The 27,324-nt window shown below is 38.4% G+C and overlaps 1 protein-coding gene across 1 annotated transcript in view; it reads right to left on the reverse strand.

Annotated features, from left to right (window-relative positions):
* TRHR (thyrotropin releasing hormone receptor) overlaps positions 1–24,754 on the reverse strand; it is a 39,367-nt gene extending 14,613 nt beyond the window's left edge. The window contains exons 1-2 of the mRNA XM_081070795.1: positions 24,657–24,754; positions 23,241–24,114 (exon numbers count right to left, since the gene is read on the reverse strand). Of these exons, the coding sequence (XP_080926921.1) occupies positions 23,241–24,029 (789 nt within the window). The 5' untranslated portion in view covers positions 24,030–24,114; positions 24,657–24,754. The remainder of the gene's footprint in view (positions 1–23,240; positions 24,115–24,656) is intronic.
* Positions 24,755–27,324: the final 2,570 nt, after the last annotated feature.

Consider the following 27,324-nt stretch of genomic DNA (forward strand, 5'->3'; position numbering starts at 1 on the left):
AGCAATGAGATATATAAAATACCTACTATGTGCCAAGCATTGTGCTTGGTATTTTCTTCACAACAGTCCTACTTTATCTGCATTTTATAGAGAATAAGACCAATGCTGAGAAAAGCCATATGCTAATGAACCAAAGCCACATATATGTTTGACTCCAAAGTCTCCTTTTTCTCTTTACTATAACACATTGAATTTGGGGAAGAAAAAAATTTTTTCTGAGGTTTGCAAACCAAATACCAAAATTTGAGTTTAAAGGCTGTATGTGAGAGTGGAGCAGGGAGAATGCACAACGAATTCATATTTCTACCCAAGGGTTGCTACCTCAGCAGCTAACGAGGATATTTCTATTCACGCTGTGATACTAAGTCCTGATGAAATGTATTTTTTGACTGTTTCTGATTTCAAGGTTCTTCTGCTCAGAGTGGAAAACATCTACATACTAGGTAATATTTGCAGCTAGATTCAAGGATTAGATGCACAACTTTCCACAACACTAGCAACTATTGTACTGTGGAGATGAGTGTATTGATTACAGAGTCTGATGATTGTGCATGGTGAAAATCTGGCTTCCCTCCTGTCGCTTGGATGTTTTCTTGTTCACAGGAGGTGGATATTTGGAAACATGCTGGGGAGGGAAAGACTCAGCTGGCAAAACTTGGATTCAAAATTATAACATCTCAATTTAGAAAATACAATGTCCTTCTGAATTCTTTCATGAGCCATGCTGAAACAACGCTATAGTTCATCGGCCGTGGGTTGCACAGGCTATTTAGCCTTTTCTAAATGTTCTCTCTTCCAGGTAAATATTGGCGAATGGCTAAGCATGTGGAAAAACCTGCCTTAACGTCTGCTTTGATTTTCTTTCCTTTGATCTCCAGGGTATGTTTATTTCTCCAGTTCATTTTTCTCATTGGAACCGGCCTGAGAAATTCCGAATGAGGTATCTTGGCTGGCTCTGAGCTGTGAACACAGTTGCTAGCGATAACACTTCTGCAAAGAGATTGATCTTTTCTGAGAGAGATATTTCCAATCTCATCTCTCCCCTGTGCTTCTCTGGACACATAGCCTGATAAGGGTGACATTGTAGACTGTGATACAGACAAGCAATCCCTCAGCTGCTCACGCAGCAGGGGATGGAAAATCAATGAGAATATTTTAAAATGTAAAATGTGACCAATGTAGGGAAAGGGAGGTGTTCTTTAAATAGAAGTAAGCCTCTCCGGGCTGCCATATTTTTAGTGGGCATTTAGTTGTCTTGCTTCTAAAAGTCTTAGACAAAGTTCCTTAGCATGGGGCTGAGCGTACCTGAGAGGCAGCCAATTCCTTCTTTATAGGGGAGGCTGCCTGTATCATGCTTGGGCCCGTCTGAAGTTACAGAGCTAATTTTCTATCTGTCCTGAAAGAACTCAGAGAGACAGCCAAAATGGTGGTGGTATGTTTCTCTCCTTCAACAACCCATAGAGTCAGCATTTCCCACGGATTTTCAGCTTTCCAATGTGCTAAACATGGGACTCAAAATCAGAAGATTTGGTTTGAAATTTCAGCTTTACCGCTCATTACCACTCAAAGCTTTCGGAGCCTTGGTGTCCACAGTTAATACTTACGTTTAAGGGTTAATTGCAAGAAGGACATGAAAACACATTGTAATGGATACTATACCTTTTAATAAAGGGCTATTATATTTCTGACCCTGTCTTGAAATCTGCATCCTTTGTTAAGGAGTGATAGCTTTAACATTCTGTGTTAACCTAATAGATTGAATGAAGCATCTTTGCATTTATCAGCTTTTTACTGTTTGACGAGAAACTAATTTGAGTCTACGAGGCATAAGATAGAAACCATGGCATGCTGGTGCTATCCTATAAGGACTAAGTTTTCACCACAGATTGTTAAGTCATCATGGTCTCTTTTTGATAATATTTTCTAGGTTGCCTTGTAGTATCAGTAGAGTGGTTAAGGGATCAGGCTGTGGACATAGCTAGATTCTAATTCTAGTTCTGCCTCTTACTAGCTATATGCCAACGGGCAAGATATCTCATCCTTCCAAGCCTCAGTATATTCATCTGTGAAATAGGAGTAAGTATAAAAAATAAATGAGGTAATTTATGTAAAGCACTGGCATACAGTATGGTCTTCAATAAACAATAGCTCATTTTACCCTTAGAGTGTGAGATTTCTCATCATTGGGAAACGTGGGGTTTAACCAAATGGAAAAGAAACCTTTGATGATGATGATGATGATGATACTTTACTGAACACTTAATATATCTTAAACATAGCACCAGAGACTTTATTGAATTATTTCATCTTTACAATATTTATGAATATTAGGTATTTTCTTCATTTTATAGGTGAAGAGAAAGAGACCCAAAGAAGTTAATATTTCTAGAGGGAGTGGTGGTCCTAGCCCTTCCCCAAGTTATTTTTTGTATCTCCCTGTTTATTTAATCTGTTCTAATAGTCACATTCTGAAAGGATCCTGTTGCTTCATTTTTTAATCTGTTTATTTGTCTCTTTTTCCTCCCTAGAATGATAGCCTTTTGAGGGTCCCTGCCCTGCTCTACCTGCAAGGAGCAACCAGGTCTGGCACCTGGGAGGTGCAATACGGATTCAGGAAAGAAGTAAAGGAAGGAAGGAAGGTAGAGAGGAAGGAAAGAAAGGAGGGAAGGAGGAAGGGAAAGAGGAAGGAACGAAGAATTCACTAATGCTATTGTTTGGTACTTCTAGTTCTAATACAAATGTCATTATTTTGGGTCTGACTTCCTTTCTGATATGTAAGATCTTGATGGCAGGAATAATGTGTCTAGCATATTTTTATTGCCAGCCACTGAAACCAGGTTTGGCATTAAAAAAATGCTTGAAGTTAAAAATTAAAATCAATGTGTAAAGATTCAGTCTCAAAAAAGGGGCATGATAGATCAGACTGGAATTATGGTGAAGAAAATTTTCTGGGTAACTTTATTCTGTTATTTAGTCTGTTATTCTGTAGAAACAAAGAATTGTCGTATATATTGTTATGAAGAACCCAGGACATGTAAAGAGCTAGGGATATGCTAACTCAATATGATTTAAACAGTTTATTTTCCAATACTGGATGTTGATTGATACTGTATTAATATATACCAAAGTAAGGTGGGATTTGCCTCCACAACATACATATCTCACTTTAACAGACATTCTTCTTCTGTCTTATCTGTTTCCTTTCGTATTTAATCATCTGTGGCTTCTCTGTCACTCATAAAACTGTAGAAAACTTTATCTTTAGATGTCACTCTGCATCTTAAATTTGCATTTCTAGAGCCCATTGAAATCAAGGATTCTCCCATCCAATGAGCAAAGCATTTTCTCCAGGGAAGACAGAGTCAAGATGAAGGCAAGGGATAGACACAAGTGGCTAATTTAGGCTGCCTGTAATAAGTGTGAATGTTCCTGTTTATAGTCATTTTGTGGAATCCGAACTTATTTATTTAATATATATTTATCATTTATTTCTTGAACACCTGTCAAGTACCGGTGCATGTACTAAGTATATATTATTTGCACAAATAAACTTTTAAATGGGAATATTTCAGCAGACTTTTATGGTGAAGGGCTAGATAATAAATATTTTAGCCTTTGTGGAGCCATACAGTCTCTGTCACAATACTCAACCCTGCCATTGTAATGTGAAAGCAGCCATAGATGACAGAAATGAGTGGGCCTGGCTGTGTTCCATTAAAACTTCATTTAGGAAAACAAGTCATAGCGCTCGATTTGGCCCATGACCATAGTTTGCCAACCAATGGAAGAGTTCAACACTTCTAATAAATCTGACAAATGACATATAACCTATTTCAGACCACTATTGTGATTTATGGTTAAGTTTTTCAAATACTTCACTTAATTATCAACAGATCCTATAAGAAATATGGACCAACTAATGCTGGCTCTCAGCTTGTGGACCAAAGTTTTCATTTAAGACTTGATGTCTCTTATGACAGAATCATGGTTAGCATTACCACTCTAAAAAATGTCACCTAGAAAATATAATGGCAACACTATACTTTTAGTAATCCTGGGAGCTACATCCCCAGAAGATATGCACTCTTATGGAAGATTAAATCAGGAGTGATGTAGAAAACAGTATAGGAGCCAGTCGGAGAACGTGTACTGTTGTATTGATGGTACTACTGGCTCAGAGCAAGGCAGGCTCTTGGATTTTATATCAGACTCTCCTAAATTATCCATGTCAAAGGCTCCTCTTTGACAGCAGTCACTCTGTGATGGGATCCTGCTTACTGACTGTGAGACTTTGGGCCCGTTACTATTTCTGAGTCTCAGTTTTCTCTTCAGTAAAAATGGTGAAAGAAATATTACCTATTTTCCAGGGTTGTTACAGGTAAAAGAGATGACGTATACTAAATTCTTATGCTAGTACTTGGAACGTAGTAAATGCTAGAAAAGCAAAAGCTATTTTTGAAACTAATGGTTGAAAACACTCATTACTTACTGTGCATCAAACCCTGTTTTAAGTGCTTAATTTGCATACTAACTCATTTAATCTCAACAATGGCATCCAGAGGAAGGCACCTCCATTCTACAGGTGAAGAAACCCATATCACACTTACAAGTGGTAAACCTGGAAGTTGATCTCGACAGTTTGCCCCTCTAGCGACCTTGAAAAAGATGAAAGTCTCTGGTCTAGCTGTCCCTAAGAGGGCATTGTTTTTTATTCCCCAAGTGAAAATAGGTAGAGGTTGTCATACTTTTTCTTACAAAAATGAAGAGAGCCAATGCTGTATTTGGGTAAAGGAATATTCATCACAAACCTCTCTCAATCTCTGACCTACCTAGAGGTCCCACTCCCGCCATTGGGACATGCTTTGATTCTGAATTAGAACATAGAATGCGTTGTCTTTTAGAATAATTGTTACAAAAGTTTATAGAATATAATTAAACAGCATCACGAAAGCTATATATACTTTCTGTGCATAAAAGCCAAATGACTTATGTAGGCCAGCCTGGTGTTTTAACATTTCATTAATGGGAAAAACTCTGCTGTTTCAGGCATTGATTTAATAAACGACATTTGCTAGTGCCTTGAATATAGAATCAAAATAGCACTGCACTCTGAAAATGGGCTACTTATTTGATATCTCTAACTACCCTATTTCAAATTGCACCCGTTGTATTTCAGTATTTCATGTCCTTCTTATTTGCTTAATTTTTCTCCACAATCTGATATGTCACAATCTGATATACGGTACATATTTGTTCACTTACTATGTGTACTTATTCCTTGATTTGCCCCCTCCTCCTTAGAATATAAGCTCCGTGGATAGGAATTTTTGTCTTATTTGCCCATTACTCTGTTTCCAGGGTCTAAAACAGTGCTCAGAACATTCAGTCAGGTGTTCAACATATTTTGGGGAACGAATGAGTCCATTTAATTGTCACATGTAGAAGAAGAAAGTTCCTTTTTCTTAGGCAGATATAGCCCATACTATACCTCATCTCTGAGATACTATTAGTACCATGGTGCAGTGTGTGAGGAAGTAGAGGGTAGTATTGTTATCAGAAGCTTTGGATTCGATGCTAGGATGAGATTCTTTGCTCTTCCATTTTTTATTGGGTGACCTTGAGCTTAATGTATCTAACTCTCAGACTTTTCACCTTTAAAATGGAGATGGTATATTATACCTATGTCATCAGTGCAAATAAGATGATGCATGAAAATCCTTGAGCACCATGCCTGGCACATAAGAGCTCATAATTATTACTTATTTGAAAGGTTAATAAACCACTGACACCTATGCAAGTGGGACAGACTAGTTTTTAGGGTACAATAGTATATGATAGTAACTGAAGAATCTAAGCTGGAAAACTTAAACAGTGACTCTTGAAATGGGATGGGGAGGCTTTGAGGAGGGTCAGAAGAATCTCTTGGAATTTTCAAAACTCTCCATGCTCCTGGAGAGACGACAACATTCTCTCCCCTTTAGGATTTGTGTGGGTTATGCTTCTGCTGCTGAAGGAAAAAATGTCCTGCTCCTCTGGGTCTTGGGAGTGAAATAAAAGTTGATAAATTTATAATACATTACTACTATGTAATATGTTCAAATTTTTATGATGATTGCCAACATGGTATACAGCTGAAATATTGGCTAGTTATTATACAAGGAAATCACTACTCACTACAGAGGGTTTCCCATAGCAAAGCGTTTTCCCACAGCACTGCGATAATAGTTTACCAAGATGTTTTACTTCTGAATGCAGACATTTCTATTTCTCTTTGGGGAAAAAATGACTTTGTGAATTTAATCTTTGCTATTCGTTGTACGACAAGTTGTCTTTATGATAAATTATTGGTGCTTTTGAAAGAATATTTTATAGTCTAAATAACTTGACTTTATTTTTAATATTGGGATCATATTGTGTCAGTTTAGCTGAGGCAGAAAGGTGCCTTACCAAATAAATAGAATTCTGATTTTAATCGCTTTCCTCTGTCATACCTTTAAAAGATACTGGCGTTGTCTCAAAGTGGGCTTACATTAAGTATCAGTTTGCAAAAATTAATGTACCTTCCATGTTACCAAGAGCTTCTTAATGACCATTAAAAATTATTTGAAAGGGTAATTCATATTGTCACAGCCCAGAAGTTTCTGTCATTTGACTAACTGGGTGTAATAAGAACACAAGTTTTCTTTCAGGACTGTTGTCTTCATGATTTAAAAAAAAAAAAAAATGTCAAGACTGCTTTTTCTACTGGTGGTGTTTGCATGCATCATTGTCTTTTTTAAAAACATGTTTAGGATGGGGACAATAAGCCTGATGTGATTTAGTAACCTGTCTTGACTCATTATTCTGTTGGGGAGGAGCCATCAACCAAAACAGTTATTCATTAGCTTAAAAGCCATGGTCAATAGTAGCAGTTTTCCACATATCTGAACTGTGGGTCTGGACTGGATTTTGAGTGGCTGGCACAGACTTCTTGAGTTGGGAGTGTTCCCCTAGGAATAAACAGACATCCTGCTTGATGGCAGAAGCATGAAGAGTGGTGCAGTGATCAAGGAAGTGTTATTCTGTGGAGCCTCTCTGGCTTTTACCTTTCGTGTCTCAAGGGTCTTGGTGAGGCACAAAAACTCAGTAGGGCTGCTAACGAACGAGAAGGGTCAAGCACCCTTGATCGTGTAGATCCTTGTGTATTCTCTGCACCTCATAATGTCATCTCTTTTTGAGATACACTCAGTCGCAAAGTAAAGTCAAGAACTGTGCAAAATGGAGTGTGTTGCTTTTGTCACAAGGCTAATTGCTTTGAAGTGTGTTTCCGGAATCCTTCAAAGATAAATTGGAAAGAGCTGAGATAGTTGAGGGAAGAAAATACAGATTGTGAACACCAGGCACGTCGGCTGGAGAAGCTGATAAAGGAGAAACCTGGCTCAAGATGGTGAGGACAGAGTTGTGGCCCATGAGGAGTTCTGTTCACAATGTTTTTGAGTAAGGGATTTATTGAGGCACCTCACGTCTATTTATCTGGAGGCAGGGCTTCAGAAGAACTTTTTGGTAAATGCAGAAATCCTTGCCCTGTGGTAATCCATCAGCTCCGATCCAGTCTGGCCCTTATCATGAAATCGTTGCCTCAGTAAAGAGGGTTGAAGGGCTAAATGGGAAATTGTACTAGTTGTGGGTATGTCACTTGCCACAACAGAAAAGGAAACAAACTTGAAGACAATGAAATGGCTCATCTAAATAGGACACCATGTGTAAGGACCTTCAGGATCAGTGCCTCTGGCTGTCAAAATAAAGAGTGGCATTTCCCTAACTATCTTGAGATGTTTATTTGGGAATGAATCCCCAACAAGCCCACTACACCGTGTTTAGATGTCACTAAGAAATTCAGATCACCTGTAATTTACTACTACATCAGTTCATTTTTTTTTTTGAAACACGAATGGGACTTAATCCTGTTATCATTCTACTTGTCATCTACCTATCCCGTTCCTCACCATGAACTGCCACGCCTCTATTCATGTCCCCTCCCTCTGCCATTGCCTGCTCATTCTCCAGAGTAATCACTTTGCCTATACTCTTTATGGTATATTTTCTTGCCTCCTCAGGAATCATGCCGTATCACAATTGAGACTTGCTCGTGTACCTACAAACAATTCTTCGGACTCCACTGGCTTTTTTTCATCGGAATTTAAACAGGCTCAGATTTCTTCTGTCTTAAAAAGTAAAACAAAACAAAACGACAAATATAAATACTCGGCCTTATTTCTGCCTGCCATTACTCCTCTCTCTCGTTGCCCCCAAATTGTTAAAACAGCTGTCTACTCTTACTCTTTCTATTTTCACCCCCTATCAATTCATTCACCAACTCCATGAAATCTAATTTATTCCTCTCAATACTTTATGGGAACTGCACTCACAAAAGTTATTAATGCCTGATTGGGGTGCTTTTCCAGTTCTTATCTTGACCTCTTCCTATTGACCATTATTGCAAGTCTCCTCCTTTGACTTTTGTGATTCTACTTTCTCCTGGTTTTTCCCCTCCCTCTCTGGCAGTTCCTTTTGTTTATTGTACAGGCTTTACATCCAATTCTGCCCAGAATTCTAGGGACTCCAGAGTTTCTTTTCTAATCCACAAAATTTGCCCAGTCATCCTATATACTCTGGGTTCTCGACAAACTGTCTATATACTGATTCCTCCCAATATATATATATATATATATATATATATATATATATATATATATATATATATATATATATATATATCTAGGCCAGATGCTTCTTTAGAGCTCTAATTCTATATTTCTAACTGTATCCTTGTAGTCCACAGACACTTGAAATACAACATGGGCATAACTGAAAGTAACATGCTCACTGCCCTGAAATATGTTTCTCCACTAATTGTCCTCACTTAGGCAAGTTACCCTATGCAATTAATAATAACAGTAGTTATCACTTACTATTTCCATGTGCCAGGTACCATGCTCAGTTCTTTGTAAGGATTTTTGCACTAACTCTTAAGAACTACCTTTATAGGATGTTATTAGCAGCCTTTTTACAGATGTGTAAACTGAGTCAAATTAACTTGTTCATATCACATAGTCAGTGGCCAAACCTGGCTCTGAACCCAGAGCATGAGATTCTGGAATGCAGGCTCCCAACTGTCATTCCACTTTCTTTTTCAATGCTTCAATTGAGTTAGCTTTGACTCTTTTCTCTCTCCCTTTCTACACATCTACTCACACCACGTCTATTGATTCCATTCCCAAAGTATTTATTGATTTCTGTTCTTACTGCTATCCATCTTATCATTTAGGCCTTTGCAGAATCATTATCTTGCCCATACCGTTACAGTACTCTCTGAATTAATGTCCTTGACTCTGGTCCAATCCTAGCCTACCTACATCAAACACAGTAATCTTTCTGAAACATAGATATGATTATAACATGCTTTGCCTTGTAATCTTTGAGTGATTTCTCATAGCCTTTAGAATATTGTTCAAATCTCTCAGCATTTTATATAAAGACCATATTTGCTGGTCCCTGCTTGCCTCATTAGTCTCATCTTTTGTTGTCTAGCCCTAATGAGCTACTTGAAGTTCTCTGGATTGATCATGTTCTTTCCGGACTTCTGGTCTTCACCTCTACAGCTCCCATTGCATAACTGTCTTCCTTCCCTTCTTTGTCTACAAAACTACTGTGAATTTGCAAGGCACAGCTTAGGAGTTTCCTTTCCCAAAAAGCTTTTCTGTTATTCACCTTTCCCCAAGCCATCTAGGTGAGGTAACACTAATCTGTGCATTTTTCCATAGTAACACATGTTCTTTTATGGCTTTAGCTATCAGTTTACTGTCCTGTGTTTCCTGTTAGACTGTGAACGTTTTGTGAGCAGGTACCCTGTTTTGTTCATTTTTATATTCTAGTACTGAACACAATAAAATCATAGATAAGTAGGTACAAATCTGTCCTCACTTCTACTATTTTCCTATTCTGTATAACTCCCTGGAAGGACTTGTAATCATTTAAGAAGACCATCTTTAATTTCAGGATAACACTGCCACTGTACACAGCAGTTGGTTTATACAAAAGTCTTGACTTGATTTCTCTTGACAAGGTCAGAGAGATATCTAATCGATTCATGAAGAAATGCCTGGAGGTCTATCTTAGCTTTTTATAATCTCTCGTTAGATAGTTCTCCTGTAAATTTACCCTGAATCTGAGCCTATTCTTATCTTTCCTGGAAAAGCAGAAAATATATCAGTGCATGCTTTTCTCCCACTTTTCCAAACCCAAATTGTCTGTATGCGTAATCTTTCAAATGTTTGCCAAGTAGAATCAGTCATATAGGTGAATTCCTGTTCGAGGGAACATGGCAGGGTGTCAGCCTGCATATTGGTGGAGGCTTTCATCACTTGATTTTACCAATGATCTTTAAAATTTCATGGGGTGCTCTGCACTTACTCTGCTTCTGTCCTCTCTAACTCTCACAATGGTGCCACATCTCTCTGAGTCACTTCCTTATTTTCCAAGCTAAAAGCTGCTGCCTGCAGAAAATATGCTGCGTTCTCCTGTAGTCATAAATTCCCATAAAGCTCAAAAGCCAAAGGCAGAGAATGGAGAGGCATAGAATGTCTTACTTACTTACAGCTACTATATAATTATGTTTAGGCCATCTATCCAAAGGGCATAGCCAAAGGTCACCAGTGTTGTTCATGGAAGGTTGCAGAATTCTCTTTTCAAAAGTGATAGTCTCTATTTTTATTTCAACTCAAGATGACTTTCAGGTGTTTTCCATTATTCATTCTATTTCATATGCACAGGTATTGAGCCTTATTTAAGTTTTTGAGCTGATTCAATTTTTCGTTTATTCAAGTTCTTCTCATGTGCCTCTCAAGCAGCTCTGAAGAGCTGTGTTTGACGCTGTGACAAGACAATGGCTTCTCAGTTTTAGATAAATCCACTTATTCAGTGTTTTAACTTTAAAAACAGATTTTAATGCCTCCCATGGCAACAGTTTTACTATTTTGCACATTTTATATTTGTAGAGTAATTCACTGTTTAAAACTGAACACAAAATATATTTGTTGAATGATGGATGAACATTCACCAAGGAATATATTCAATCTTTTTTTTTAACCTTTCAGAAAATTTTTGTTTTGTATTTTTTTTAAACTAAAGTTTATTGGGGTGGCAATTATTAGTAAAGCTACATACGTTTCAGGTGTGCAATTCTGTAATACATCATCTATGTATCCAATCCCCATCAAAATCCCAATGGCATTTTGTTTTAAAGAAATAGAAAAAAAATCGTCAGATTTGTATGGAAACCCAATGGACCCCGAATAGCCAAAGCAATCCTAAGAAAAAAGAACAATGCTGAAGGTATCACACTCCCTGACTTCAGCTGGTACTACAGGGCGACAATAATCAAAACAGTATGGTATTGAAAGAAGAACAGACATGCAGACCAATGAAATAGAACTGAGAACCCAGAAATAAACCCACATAAACATGGACAGATAACTTTCGACAATGAATCCAAAAACATACAATGGAGAAAAGACAACCTCTTCAATAAATGGTGCTGGGAGAATTGGAAGGACACATGGAAAAGAATGAAACTAGACTGCTATCTGTCACCATGTACCAAAATTAACTCAAAATGGATTAAAGTCCTAAACATAAGACCTGAAACAATAAACTGCACAGAAGAAAACATAGGTACTAAACTTATGGACTTTGGATTCTAAGAGGATTTTATGAATTTGACCTCAAAGGCAAGGGAAGTAAAAGCTAAAATAAACGAATGAGACTGTATCAAACTAAAGAACTTCTGCACAGCAAAAGAAACCATTGACAAAATAAAGAGGTGACCAACTGAATGGGAGATTTTTGCAAACAACACCTCCGATAAAGGGCTAATATTCAAAATATATAAATATGTTCATTCTTTTAACTGAACCTTCTCTCTCTCCTTGGCTCATTCTTCTTTCTTTACTTTCCCTCCCAACTGAGACCATCCAGTAAAACTCCATCTTCTGCCTTCTGACCATATTCCAAGAGGGGAAATTAGGTCTTTTTTTATTTTATTTTTTTTCCTTTCTTCTAGCAACACCACAGTGCTTGTCTAGGCTCCTAAATGTAAAGATTCCTCCAGAACTCAGTTTTTGTCAGTCTGTATTTCCTCCTTTTAAAAATCAACTTCAGTTAATAGTCATACTTTTTTCCCCCTCATTATTCTAATGATTCCTAAATCCACATATCTGGTCTTGACCAGTTGTTTACAATCTAAAATTTCCACATCTTCATCTTAAACTGAAAATTTCTGTCCGTGTTTTTTTAATGTCTCTCCCTCAACATTTGTATCAACAATTCAATTTTCAAGCCACTGAAAAAAATCTTTACAGTCATATTAGATCTTTCCATCTTTCTTATCCTTTGTATCCAGTCTTTAGTAGTTTAGTCATTTATCAATATGTTCCTGGACACCATGACACTAAGTGGGCACAAAAATGAATGGGATGATGTTTCTGCCATTGTGGTGTGTACAATCTGGTGGGAAAGACATTTGAACAAATTGCCACAGTGACATGGTATGCTGTCCAGACGCAAGAACAAAATGCCACAAAGAGAAGGAAGAAACACCAAACCCTGGCAGTGGAAGTCAGGAAAGTCTGCTCTGCGGGGTGATCTATGAGAAGGTAGGTTGAGAAGTAACAGGTCAAATGAGGGGATGAAGAATGCTTGTGGCTGGAGGAGTATGCACCCTGGCTTGGAAGCATCATAGAGTATGGCCAGTTTAGGAAACCGCTTGTCAAGTGGTATGTTGGGGACAGGAATAGGATGAGTTTGGGAAAGTAAGCAGAGAGCAGAACATAAATATCCCAGTATGCCATGATAATGAGCTTGGGTTTAAACCTAGTAGAAATGGGTATATTGGAGGATTTTAGGCAGTGTAGTGATACTATCAAATTTGCATTTAGTGATTGCTGGGGGATGATTTGGAAGACGGCAATTAAGAGGCAGAAAGATTGGTGAGAAAGCATTTGCAACAGTTTGGTGAGGCAGAGAGACCGGACTGCTTGTCTCCGGTACAGAGAGGAAATGATGAGACTAGAATTGATGAGACTGAGACTAGCAATAGCAAGGAGGGGTTGGACATGGGAGGCATTTCAGAAAAAATAATTCCAGGTACAATGACTTGAGGAGAGTATGAAGTTTTGAAATAGACATTTAAGGCATGAAAAGAGGGAACTGTTTATGGTCCTGTAAATGGATATGTGGAGCTCACCGAGAGCCCGCTGGAATGGAAACCCCAAGGGTAAAGTAGATGCTATTTATAAATGTGATTTTCCTTGCGTTCCTCAATAGCATGATGAGGAACCTGAGAAGGTTGGGGGTGATGGTGGTGATGGTGGTGGTGGTGGTGGTGGTGGTGACGCTGTGCTTGGTTTTCCATCTTCATTGACCCAGGTCCAGCCTATATGTCCTCCAAATTTATAATACTTCCCAAGTTTCCCAAACTTGAACCTTTGGTCCATGTCTGGCTAATCTCATTACTATTCCACAGAGAGCACATGCTTTTTTAAATTCTGGAATTTTTTTCTCCTGTTATATGCTTTCTTTCCTCCTCCTTTATCTGGAATGAACTCTCTCCTCTCATTCTCCTTAATTAACCCTCTCCAAACTTCTAGACCCCTTCTACTAGCTCCAGGAAACTTACTTTAACCATCAGCAATCTCACCTTTATTTGGTTTTCTCTTGCCCTATGATTGATATTATAGAAGCTCTGGAACAGGAGAGCTGGGTTCAAATCCTGGCTTTGCCACAACTAGTTGTGTGACCCAGAGCAGGTCACTTAGCATCTTTATGCCTCTAAATCCTTTTCTCTAATTAGTTCCTACTTCCCAAGATTGTTGTGGGGATTTATTGAGTAAGTTCATGTAAAATATTTAGAACAGTACAGAAGACATAATCAAAAGCCAATAACACCTAGCTTCTGTTATGGGGGTGATTTGGTATTGTACTTACTGTATTTCTCTCTGGGCACATAGTAGAAGCTTAAGAATTATTTACTAACTTGAACTTATGAATATATTGTTAGAGGAACCTGAAGGATCTACCTCTATTATAACCTCTAAACTTTATCTTCTTCAGGAAAGAATTACTAGTTTCTATTTTTGCTATTTCGTGAATAAGGAAGGAGCAAATGATATTTTAAATATAATGTATAACTTAAATACAGTAAATAAAAAGTATTGAGTGCTTATTATGTATTAGACATTTATTTCCTCACAGCAACCTTATCAGTGGGTATCATTAGTATACCAGTTTTACATATGAATACACTGACGTATTAAGTAAAATATCCAAAGTTATGGAGATAGGAAGTAGAAGGCCTGGAGCTTGAACTGTTTTTCTGACTGTAGAGCTCATACTCACCTCCCTTCCAGTATACGTCTAATATATAGAAACACTTGATCAAACTGTAGCCTGAACTGGGATCTTGAGCGTTGCTTATAAGAGTGGAAGCATCAAGAGTGGAGAGGGCTTTCTAAGAAGGAAACAATTACGTGAGCAAGTTTGCATAGTACAAATGAGCTTGGTATGTATGGGAAAATCCGGTGCGACATGTCTGACTCTACAGAGAAGGGATAAATATAGATAAGACGTCTGTGCATGGTTATTAACTCCACTGCCTGTCTAGTCACCCCAGCTAGGACTCCCTGTAGGAACTTCTTTCATCTTCATCTGCCAAAATAGTAGTTAAATCCCACCGATTTGACTCATTTACATCCTTTCTAGCCTTCCCTACTGTTACCTCTTAGCTCAAACCTTCCTTGCTTCTTGCTTGAATTGCAAAATCCTTATTTTTATTTCCCTGGTTGGCTTCATTGTGCAATTTTATGAGAAAAGTTCCCAAAAGTCAAATTCCATTTGCCACTGTCCTTGTTAGAGGTCTTCATTATGTAAATGACTACTTTTTGGTTTGAAGGTCTTGTTTTTCCTGTTGGCCTGGTTAATGCTTACTCAAGGTTTATGTAAGAGCGGAAGTGACTCTGACTCAGCAGGAGGCTTGTTCTCCAGCCTTAAGTACAGTGTGCATTCCTTCCTTTTTGCCTCTTCTGCACACTGTACAGTCTGCACGTGTATTTTCCAGCTACTTTTAAGTAGTGATCTTTCATATTATAGTGAACGTTCCATAAGATAGGGGCTATCATTGGTTCTCAGGAGCAATGCCTGGCATGAAATTTGTGTTCAATAATTGTTTATTGAATTCACAAAATAACTGATGAATGAAGCCAGAAAGGTGATAAAAAGGCCAGATTTCAGTGGGCTTTGAAAGCCAGTCAAAGGAGATTGGGTATATTTCTTTTTGAAAGAAGGTGGTGTGTGCAAATTGTCTTAGGGAAATTAATCACATAGGAGCCCTCAGATAGATTGATTCTCATCTTTATACCTCTGCTCACGTTGCTTTCCTTCCCTTAGTTGCCATCCCTCTGCATCTTGGCCCATTCTAGCCAATGCAGCGCCTTCATCGTGGAGGGTATTTTAAAGGCTCATTGGAAAGCCAATGGGATTTTGTACAAAAAGCAAATTATTATTTGAGTTTGCCATATTTTTAAGTTATCCTGTTCTGTCTGAAAGGGGAGAGTCTTCCTAAGAAGTCTTACCTACTAACAAACTTACCATCGTACTACCTAGCAGCCAGTTTGGTTATTTTGGAATTCAAAAGTGATTTAATAAAAGGAAATTTTAATTAAAATTGGAGAAGGATATGGCATAACTGAACAATAAATTTTCAGAAAGCAAAACAGCATGTTGGATTTGACTGAGTCCCAAAGTATGCATGAAGTTACTCTCATATTTTCATTTATTATATGTAACATTATATACGACACACACACCTACACAGAAGCGCATATTTAATGATCAGCTCTCCACAAAAACAGGAGGGTTCCCTGAGTTGTCATATTTGCTGATTTCTATTTTAAGTACTTCAACCATGACCAATTTTAAGTAAGCAGTGTGATGTCATTGAACACACAATTGGGAAGAGATACTAACAATCTGATCCTGCAAAGTCTATATTCTTTGGCTGCAACACACGACTGTGTATATACACTTTTGGGAGCCTGCTATGTGCTAAAGTCAGTGCTGAGGACACTGAAGATATAAGGTCCTGCTCTTAAGGATGTTAGTGGCAGTGGGAAGCCCAACAAGGTAACAATTATGATACATAAGATTATGAATCCAGAAGTATATGCAAAGTACTGTAAGAGCATAGGTAGAATACCTAACATACATACTTATAGCTAGGCAATCAGGTATATAAATCTGCCTGAGAAATTCAGGGAAGGCTTGGTGGGGTGCATGGGGACAGCGTTTGATCTGAGACTTGGAAGATAATTGGGAGTTTGCCAGATGAAGGGCATTCCTGCTGAGAGAACATAGCAAGTTCAGAGAACTACAAATGATACAGTATCACTGGAGCATAACGTGTAAGTTAGAGGAGCCACAAGAGACGAAGCTGAAAACATAGGAAAGAGCCAGGATCTTATCTGTTATCCTGAGGAGTTTAAACTCTAGGCCTCAGGGAGTTGTAAAAATCATTTTGATAACATACCTCTGTGTTACAGAAATCTGTTAGAGAGCAAAGTGCAGAATGATTGGAGTGGGTAGAATGGGGGTCAGAGAAGCCGGTGAGGTGTGTATTGAACTAGAGCAGGTGACAAATGGCGGACAATGGTAGTGTGATGGAATAGGTCAGATGTGAGAGTTCTGAGCTAGAAGCACTAGGACTTGGCTATTGCTTAGATGTGCAGGTGGGTTGGATGGAAAGGCACTGAGAGAGACTCTTAGATTTCTGGCATAGGAACCTAAAATAGGAAAGAAAGAAGGAGGTAAGTGTTTATGAGGGAAAATAATGGGTTTAGTTTTAGACATGCTGGATTTGATGTACTTACGTAAAGTCCAAAAAAAACCAAACGAAAAAACCATTTAAGTATGGGTCAGGAAATATCTTTGCTAGGGCTGTATACTGGAGACTCATAGGTGGTAGCTGTGACCATCGACACGGATAAAAGTAAGTAACATGACAAAGGGCAGAGCTGGGAAGGGGACCCGGGAGTTACATGTAACAGGACTACAGTCTGGTTGGGCCTCCCCTCACTAGACAATTCTCTTTTTGTGTTCAACTGTCTTCCTTCCTTTTCTCCCTGTCTTCACATTGCTGCTATTAGAGATTCTGCCCATACAGGCCCAGCTGAACAAAATGTACTTCATAAAGCCCTCCTCCATTTCCTCCCATTTTTCTTCTCCCTCACAGATGCCCGTCCTCTGTTGTAGAACACGATGGTCCTCTCAGGATTATTTGTGTACATGGCCAACAGTGACATCCTTGAAGGTGAAGCATTTGCCTTTACATATCCTGTAGTTTCCACTACCAGCCCAATGCTGGGTGCTTTTTGGACTGTGAGTGAATGTTTAATTACAGTGAGGATGCTATTGGATATAAAATAACCTACTGCACAATTTTGCAAAATGTTGAACTAGCTTTGGCTTTATACCTTTTACTCTTCCTCCAACGGATTAAAAACAAAGAAAATAAAAAAAGAAAGGAGCTTGAGAACATAGATATTGCCCACCTTCGTCTGTTTGGAACTTGGGATACCTGTTTGCAGTTTGAAGAATTCACAAGAGGCTATATAAAGAAGTATAAAGTAGTTTGTCATTTTCAAGGTTAGCTGATTTTAAAGTGTTTTTTTGTGGCCAAATTGAGAATTCTAAAGGAGTGCAAGTTTTCCCCTTTTGTAGGCATTTAGGAAAATTAATTTTTCTCTGCTGGTGAAATTATGGCTTGAAGCTGCAAGTATAAAATTGGGAACAAACAATGTGTATTCATCTAACCACAGGACACAAAGCATGTAACTGCAGGGGATTTTCACTTAGTCAATTTATGGGAATGTACAATCTTTCCTTATATTGGACGTGAATCAGAAGATGAAAAGCTATTTTTTAATAATAGAAATAAGATGGCACACTTAGATATCTGTGTGCTAAGTGACAAAAATTGTACTTTTGCCCCCCAACTTAGAAATCTTTATCCTATTAAGGATATAGTTGAACCCAGGTGGAACAAACAAAACCATTAGAAAGAAAAGATGGGCCTATGAAAACACTATAAAAACAGTCCTAGAAAACTGCAGACAACTCTAACGCTGAAGAACTTAGTATCATTAATTTGCCCTGTAATGTTAATTAGTGATTAAGCTACCCATACAACTTAAGGGACTTTATGCTCCCAAATATCAACCCTACTGCCTGAGATTCCATCATTATACCCATTTCCTTCGTGTCTTAAAGGTTTTTCCATGTTCAAGATTTCTTCTTTAAAAAATAAATAGCACTGGAAGCAGGAACTGGAAAGAGATAGGAGGAGGAGAAGACACATTTAAGCCCTTTCTTTATCCACGTGTCTTCATTTTCCATGAGCACATCATACTACAGGAAATGACTTAAGAAAGACAGGAGTCTGCCTAGGGGATGGAGATCACTGGGAAGGACAGGAGTAACGGAAGGGTAGCTGATGGGACAGGAGGGAGAAGAGCAAAGATGCATTTCGAATGATGCATCTCGCGTAATTTGAACAACTCTATGAGTCATTGTTATTCCCATTTTATTGACGAGAAAACTGAGGCTGAGAGAAATTGACTCACAGTCATATCCGTTTTCTTTCACTTTGTGCTATTTTCCTTGAGAATATTAATTTCAATATTTTGTGTAAAAATAGAGCATAAAAGTACACATACAGGCTGAAAGTATACAACAAAGAAAACATAGTAAGAAAAAGAATATAACTGCATGCTAATAAATCATGGTTTGAAGCTGTAGGATAAAGGATGCTTTTTCTTTATTCCTAGTTTTCTGTGTTTTTCATAATACACATGATTGACGTAATGATAGCAACAATAGCAAAAGGCACGTGTTGCTTTACAAAGGAAAACTGCTTTTGTTTTTTGGACTACCAACATTCTTCTAGTAAGGTAGAGGCTTTTCAGAAATTTATGGAGACAAAAGACTGTTTAGTATTTTAAAGGCTTATTTAGTCAAATAAAATCCACAATGAAAAATTTGCTATAAACTCTTAGAATTTCTATTTGGACTATGTTACTCAATTCTCCCACCAGTTATACCGGCAGAAAACAAACAAACAAACAAACAAACAAAAATATTAGAGTGACTCAACTGGAAATAAAACTGGTAGCCTGATCTATAAAATACTCTAAATACCCCTGCCTCCTGTGGAAAGCAAATATTTGAATTGAATGTTTATCCACATGATAGTTATTTACCAACATATTTTTTTTGCCTCCAAAATACCGGAAAAACTTAACAATTCCTTTGAAATATCCAGTTACTACAGAGATATTCTATCTACACAGCGCCGAACACCCGAAGGGACTGACTGAATCTTTTGACATGGTGCAGGTGCAGCTGAAATGTGGCAAACTGATAATTTAAACCCTGTATCCTCGATATGAAAACAACCATTTGAAAAGAAAGATTTAGTCAATCAGAGAATTCTTTGGTCTATACGATCCAAAGCCATTAATTTGAGTAATTTGCTTCATTGAATTTACCAAATATTTAGTTCGTTTCCTAAAATATGATTCCATCTCTGAATGATAGAGGAGAAAACTAAAGATTCTGGCCTGGGTTTTCTGCATAGGGGATATAAGTTAAAAACAAACAAAAAACTCACATTTGTGCCTCTTGAGAACTGTGATATAAATGCTCTTTTATTTCTTTTTTAAATGTAGGTTTTTTCAGGTTATGTACATTTGACTTAAACAACTTGGTGAGAAAGACGTGGCCCAGACAGAATATTTATTAAAATGTAAATTAAACTTGCCTGAAATACAATAAAAAATCAGAGAAAACATTAAAATGAAAGTCTGTGGGTTATAGGAGATGGAGGTTTCAATCTTTCAAAGATTTAAGGAAAGAACAATTTCTGAAGAGGAAAAATCCAGATAAAGAGTCATTGATTTTGGACAAAACTGACTCCCCTTCATGGCTCTCATTCTCATTTACCAGGGGCACCACCATTTTTCCAGACTCAGAACCCTGGTGCCACATTGAATTGTCCTCTCTGTATGTTCACATCTCACCCTTCCTTTCTTTGAAACATCTTTCCGGTTCACACCTTATTTTAAAATTTCCTGATACAGCATCTTATGATCTGATGCCTGAATCACTATCACCAACTTCCAGACTGGTCTTTCTGCCAGTCTCTCACTCTTCAAATCTGCTTTGTCCACAGCTGTCAGATTTATCATCCGGAACACCACTTTCCTCACTGCGGCTTCCTGCTCCTCACTCACAGTCTGTTACTTTTGCACTAAGTTTGAACTCCTTTCACTGCTTGGTAGTTGACATCCTTCACAGCTCTCTCTCTCTCTCTCTCTCTATCTCTCTCTCTCTCTCTCTCTCTCTCAGACACACACACACACACACACACACGCACACACACACACACACACACTTTTCTATCAATCCAATCGTACTCTTTACTTCTCCTCCAAACACATCATTCATTTTGATCAACCACGTCACGCTATCGCATAAAAATCCCACCTTATGTGCCCCTCCTTGCCCCTTCTCCAAACCTCTGCCATTCTCTTCCCAGCCACATCCTTTCTGTGTGGAGTGCTGTCCGTCCTGAGTTTTACTTTCCAAATGATCCCCATCTTTCTAGAGCCTTCTCAAATGCCACCTCTTCTATGAAGTCTTCTCTGATCCCTCGAACCCCATAATTTCCTTTTTTTCCGTTAGAACTTCCATCCAATCTAAAATCAACACTGAATGACATGACATAGTACTTAAATGCACTTCTATTGATTTATATGGCGTCCCGTGTTTCTCCATGAGGGTGTTATTGGCGTTTGTCACAGAGTACTTCATTGTGCAGAACTGTCCCGTGTGTTTCAAGACATTTGTCAACCTTGGTTCCTGATGTTATCTGACAGTAAGTAGCATTGTTGTGACACTCCAAATGCTTCCAATACATTTCCAAATGCCTTAATTATTAAAATGTTTCTTAGAGAAGTTACGACATCATGTACACACTTGTTCAACAAATAATACTTGTTTAAAAGGCAAACGAGTATTTCTGAGAATAAATCTGCATTTCCCTTACAGTTGCCAACCTACTAAACACCTAGGAAGGAGGCTAATTAACACTCAGGTGTTAATCACCATTCCGTTTTAGGTGTCTTTTGTAAGCTAGATCCCTTACAACAACTCTGGGTGTTGCCATTTCTCCTCATTTTACAATTAAGGAAACTGAGACTCAGAGAGTTCTGCTTATCCAAGATTGTACAGGTTGATTAGAACCCTGGCATTTAAGCTCAGGATTGTTTGGAGCCAACATTTTGGCTTTTTCTTCTACCACACAGCCTCTATAAAGACAGCCTGTCTCTAACAGCTTTGAAATAAGAGTGAACATGTAACACGATTAGCAATTTAAAGCACATTATTAATGCTGATAGGTACTAATGGCAACAATTGAAAGGAAGGACATTAGACCAGATAAACAACGTTTTAGAATTTATACCAAGAACATAAATTGGAATATAATGAATGAATTTACTCCCAACCTTCTTGCTGAAGACGTTAACCCATGTTTCATCTCTAATTGAGATGTACACATTCTTTACTCTTTTATTGTATTTGTTAATGTTTGTCTTGGCAGGTGGTCAACAGTTCTCTCTAAATTTTCCTTAATCAAGTTTTGGGTAATAGATGGCCAAATAGACCTTGTATTAGGCAGCACTGCTAGACCAAAGAAATAGAAACTAAGAGCTGGCAACAGTTGCTCAGGTCCATCATCTAGGTCACTTTAATAATAAATGTTATAAATATCAAGTATCACCATATTGTCTAAAACGCTATAAATATTTCTGCTCAGTTACAGTTCATCATTATTCATTTCATGTATGTCTAAAACACATACATTTATTAGTAGCTTATTTCACTTTTGCCCAAGTGTCCAATTACAATTCTTCACATATCAACTAATCTAGAGTTTAGGAAGTGATACATGGATAATCCATATGCATACTTTCAAAGGTATACTCAGTTTCTATCTATGCACACAGGAAGAATTGTATTCTCTCTCTCTCTCTCTCTACACACACACACACTCACACACACACATACACACACACACACACACACACAACACATCAACCCATTTGAAAGAGCCAATATTGTTGATTTCAAGTTTTCTTTTTCAGCTATGAGACTAAATGTTTATGCTGTGTTTATTTTGTTTATCAAAGACAGTCAAGGAACTGAAAGCTAAGCTCATAAGTAACTTAGAACAATTATGTAAATATAGATAAATGTGTATATGATATAAATGTATTTTATTCTTATATCGTCTTATAAACCATATCTACTGTAACAAAGTTGCACTTCAGTCACTAGTAAAACCACAATACTACTGCAACCACATGAGCATTCATGTGTATCTGAAAGTGTAAAGGGATTTTTAGTTATGCTTAGAAGGAAAAACAGACATTTAAAAAATTCAATCACTTTTTTGGTAACAAGTTGAGCTTGATGTTAGTCTTGTTATTTGAACATTTCCTGAGCAGGGCGAATTTTCAGCTTCTGCATGCTGGGACACTTTGTAAGGACCTGGGGGAAAGGGTCATAAAATCTTTTCCCACTAAGACTAAAAAAAAGAAAAAAAAGAAAGAAATCCAGAACCCCTCTCAGTTGTGAGAAACTATAGAATGGTAAGAAAAGTTTCCTTATTGCTTCGAATGATCTTTTCTCAAACTATCTTGTCAAGTCTTTGTAGTGCAATAGAATTCTTAAAGATATTCAGCTGCTCCCCACAGAAGCCAGAAATGGTCTAAATATTTTGATAACATTTCTCAGAGAGGCACAAACATTTTAAAGGTGGATTTTTAGAGCTTCTGTTTATATTTCCTTATATTTTAATAATACCTGAATTGGTACCCCACTGATTTCTATCAACATTTCCCCCTCTATTTTTAGATATTTAGTTGCTTTAGAGATGAATTTAATATGTAAAGCAGAAGCTTACACTGTGAAATGTTTGCATGACTGTATTTTGGTTTTGCCATCAGCTAAGTAGGGCAAAGTTGATCCCCCCTCACAAGGAGCTCTATCCCACATTTCCTCTGTGTACCTGGACATTCGGGTTTGCTTACCTGCTTCCTTGAAGATACTGTGCTATTAAAACATCTATTAGAGGTCTTTGAAGTCAAATTCTTGCTCTGATGAGTTGAGTCACTGGTGCACATCTTAGAGTTTTCTTTAGGATCCGAAGGAATGGGATTTAAGAAGAGGATCCTAGCTATGAATCCATAGAGGACAGTGGCCAGGATCATTGGCACAACGTAAAAGACAGCCAAGTCCATTAGGTAAATAGGGGAGTAGTAATTTCTGGAGATCTTGTAGCCACATGACACCACAATAGCATCTTTGTAGGTGCTAATATTGAGATCCAGCAAGAAGAACCAGAGCATACAGTAAATGGATGTGAAAGCCCAGACAAAGATGATGATCTTTTTGGCTCTGGAGAATGTGCAGAGAAACTGGGCTTTGATGGGGTGACAGATAGCTATGTACCTCTCAATGGTAAAGGCTGTGATTGAACAAGAGGAAGCATTGATGCCCAAGTACTGGAGATAAGTAATGCAGAGACAGCCGACGTAGCCATAGACCCAGGAACCATAGATGCTGTCTGTTATGTTGGGTAGGCCTGCAGCCACCAAGACCATGAGATCGGCTACTGCCAGACTCACCAGGTAGCAGTTTGTGGGCGTCCTCATGTGCTTGGTTCTCATGACCACCAGGACCACCATGATATTGCCCACGATGCCCAGACCGCAAATGATGAGCACAAGTAAGATGGTGACCACCTGGTATTCTAGGGCCACCACTGCTCGCGGCTGAAGCTGTGTTTGGTTCAGTTCACTTACTGTTTCGTTTTCCATCTTTAGTAGCTTGAAGTTTCTCTGAAGCACTTCTCAAAACATCTTCTCTCCAGGGCCCTGCCTTTATCACAGTGCTTCTCTCCCCCTGTGAAGAGGTACAATCCGTATTCATTCATAGTGTCACCATTTTAGATCAAGTCACAGTTATTGCCACGTAACTCTCACCTCTGCTCCTTTCACCTCCCATTTTTCTGCAAGAATAGGTCTCAGGCATATTTCTGAAAACTCCTTTTATTGCAACTCTAGTGTACGATGGAGTAACTGTTTTGACCAGAATACAGTGAGAGGGGCCAGTTTCCTCTTGGAGAAAAATGCTTAAGAAACCAGGAACAGAAAAAACTCCGTTTTGAAGGAGTGCCCAATGGGAAAAACTAAACAGTATCTGCTAGCTGAAAAATAAATGCAAAGAAATCTCTCTGATGCTTGGGAAAACTATAAATAAGGTAAAGGTACTGGGGGGTAGGAAAGCCAAGAGGCTGAAAAATCAAGCCCGGTAGGAAATCAGCATTTGCCCTCTTTACTCTCAGAGGGTAAAATCCCTTTGCTACGAAACAGCAAGCCTTTGAGCCTGTATCTCCCCTTGCCCCCTGCCCTACCTACCCCAGAGAGCACAGTTTCTTCTCTTACCTTTTCTTCTGTAGTGCTGCCTGCTTCTCTGGGTGGATGAAGCAGTAATAAGTCCAAGTTTCCAATCCTGCAGCAAATCTCATCTACTTTGTTTGACAGGGAGACCACTGAGTAGTGCTCAGTCTTCAGAACTGCAGTTCCTCTAAACCCTCGCAGCCCTTTGCAACTGATGACATACCACACAGCTGCAGCAGGAGCAGCAGCAGCGAGGCTGCCAAATCATAGATCGTCCCCTAATGAGAACACACGGTCTCCCTCGCTCTCGCGCTCTCTCTCTCTTTTTCTCTCTCTCTCTCACACACACATTCACATACACTCGCATTCACAAATGCCTGTCAGTCCTCACTGATTCTTAATCTTCTCCCCTTGGAGGATACACTTTTCAATGTGCTGATGTTACCGTCCTCAATCTGAAAGGCTGAAATCACAAGCGTGTGGTCTAGAAGCAGGTGGTTTTCAGAGTTGCTTATGGTCGAAGTTGTGCAGCAGCTTCAGTACCTGGGCAGCCCGGAAATGTATTAACACTCCCTGTTCCATAGGACTTTGGGAAGAGCACATCGTTCTGGGTCCAGACAGGGACCTTGAAGCTTGAAATATCTGTCTGAGCTGAAATCAACTTCTTTCTCTACTATGGAAAGAAACCCTTGGACTATTTCTCCGGTAAACCAGTAAAATTGTCTCCTTCCTCTCATATTATATGAATGGAAAATGAGTTAAAATTGATTTTAAACCATTTCAACTGCAATCTTCTGAGGCTTATAAAGGTTATTTAAAAAAAGAAAAACGCGATTTGAACCAAGAACATCAATTTAAACTTGCATATGATCTGTCAAGTTTGTTTTTTCACTTCTGTCTCTGCATCATTTAATATTGTAGAATTTCCCGAATTGCTCTGGGGATCTTTCTTCTCTTCACCCACCCTCTGGACTACCAATCACATGTAGCACCCAGCAATGTTTTCTGTCAATTTATTTCTAGGTGAAAACTCATCCAGTGGAAATCTAGCCAGTGCCACTCTTGTACCGTACCTTTGAAATGAAACTTTATAGACTCATTTTTTTTCACCCTCTCTTTTTTATAAAAAGTGTACTTCACCTTGATTTTTATTTGTCTAAGATAGCCTGTGGGCTAATCTTTATACTTCTTTTATGGAAGCTCAGAGAAGAGGTCTCCCTTTTCTAGGCACCATCTAAATACACCAAATGTTAATGCTTCTCCACTTTTATTAACTGACTACGAAAAGCAGCCCCTAACTGAATTCCCTATATGATGAATGGGTTGATTCTCTGTTTTAAGAAATTTGAATGATCTTCCTTCTAGAAGATATCAATGGAAGAAGGGATTTTGAGTAGACAAAATATCAAAACCATGTTCAAGACAAGGTAACAATGAGATGGAGATAAAGCTCTGGATCATATTGAATAAATTCCACCCTCTGAACCATCAAGGGCTCCTTCAATATCTACTTCTCCTTCCAAATGATCCATGATAACAAATTAATGACCCACGACCCAGATTCAGCTTTCAGATGTGTATTGCTTGGCTGACACAATGTAGACTCAAGTGTGATTTAAAGTAATTTGATTACTGTCTATCTTTCAAAATTGAGAAATTATACACTAAATCTGAATTTCTGTCTTTCATAAAAATTAGAAAGATCTGGCAATCATGGGCCCATATTCCTACATAGCAATTATTATCTGAAGCTGAGTAGTGGTTGTGGGTAGCAGTTTATGGGAGCCCTTGATACAGGATGAACCCTCTCCTATTTTCCTCACTGCACACTACTTCCTTCTTATCTGTCACACGTGCCAACTTCACCCAGTTCTCACACATACCTGGTCTCTGTAGCCATTTGAGTCTCGACGCCTGTATCACCTACACATTCCTGAGAGTAATTGGAGAGTGCCGGCCAAATGCAAATTCTTTTATCCCGAGTAGAATTTCAGCCCACAGTCTAGTTTGTTCCCCCAACTGGGTTATCAGACTGGACAATGGACGCCCCCTTTACCTCTCTCTCGGGACTAGAAGACATAGGTTACTCTGAATACCCCATTTCTTAACCAGGCCTCTGCATTTCAGATGAAAAATGTTTTCGAAGTTGAAGACATTGACTCCCTAACCCATCCCAATGCTACCATCTTCAACCCAAAATGCCTATGAAAACCCATACTTCATAAAACACATCTTCCCCTGTCATTCTCCACAGGACTTTAGCTAGCTTTCAGCCCTCCCCACAGAACCTTACTCCAAGTCTTATACTTGGGTAGTAAAGATGAAGGGAGAGAACACCTACAATGCTATGTACTAGGGCATTCCACTTTTGCTCCAGATCTTTTCTTATCATGTTCTTCAACATTTACATGCAAGGTCATCATTCTGAGGCTCCATTTTTGTCTCTATTCATTCTTTTAGTACATAATTAATTGTTAAGCTCTTACTATGTACCAGGCACCTGGTATCTAAAGTTTTGTTTTCACCTTGAAATAGGTCATGGCCTCCTGAGAGAAGCAGAAGTATAAATAATTACAGGGAGATAATGCATTAAAAAACATACGTTGAGAGGGTTTAGGTTGTGAAGAAGTCATTTGTGGGTGGTGGAGGCAATAGACTGAGGGACCACAGTGAGCATAAGAAGCAAGATAACATGTGAGAACAGTCTCAAAGA

This window comes from Rhinolophus hipposideros (genome assembly GCF_964194185.1).
Source record: "Rhinolophus hipposideros genome assembly, chromosome: 13".
Classification (NCBI taxonomy): Eukaryota; Metazoa; Chordata; class Mammalia; order Chiroptera; family Rhinolophidae; genus Rhinolophus; species Rhinolophus hipposideros.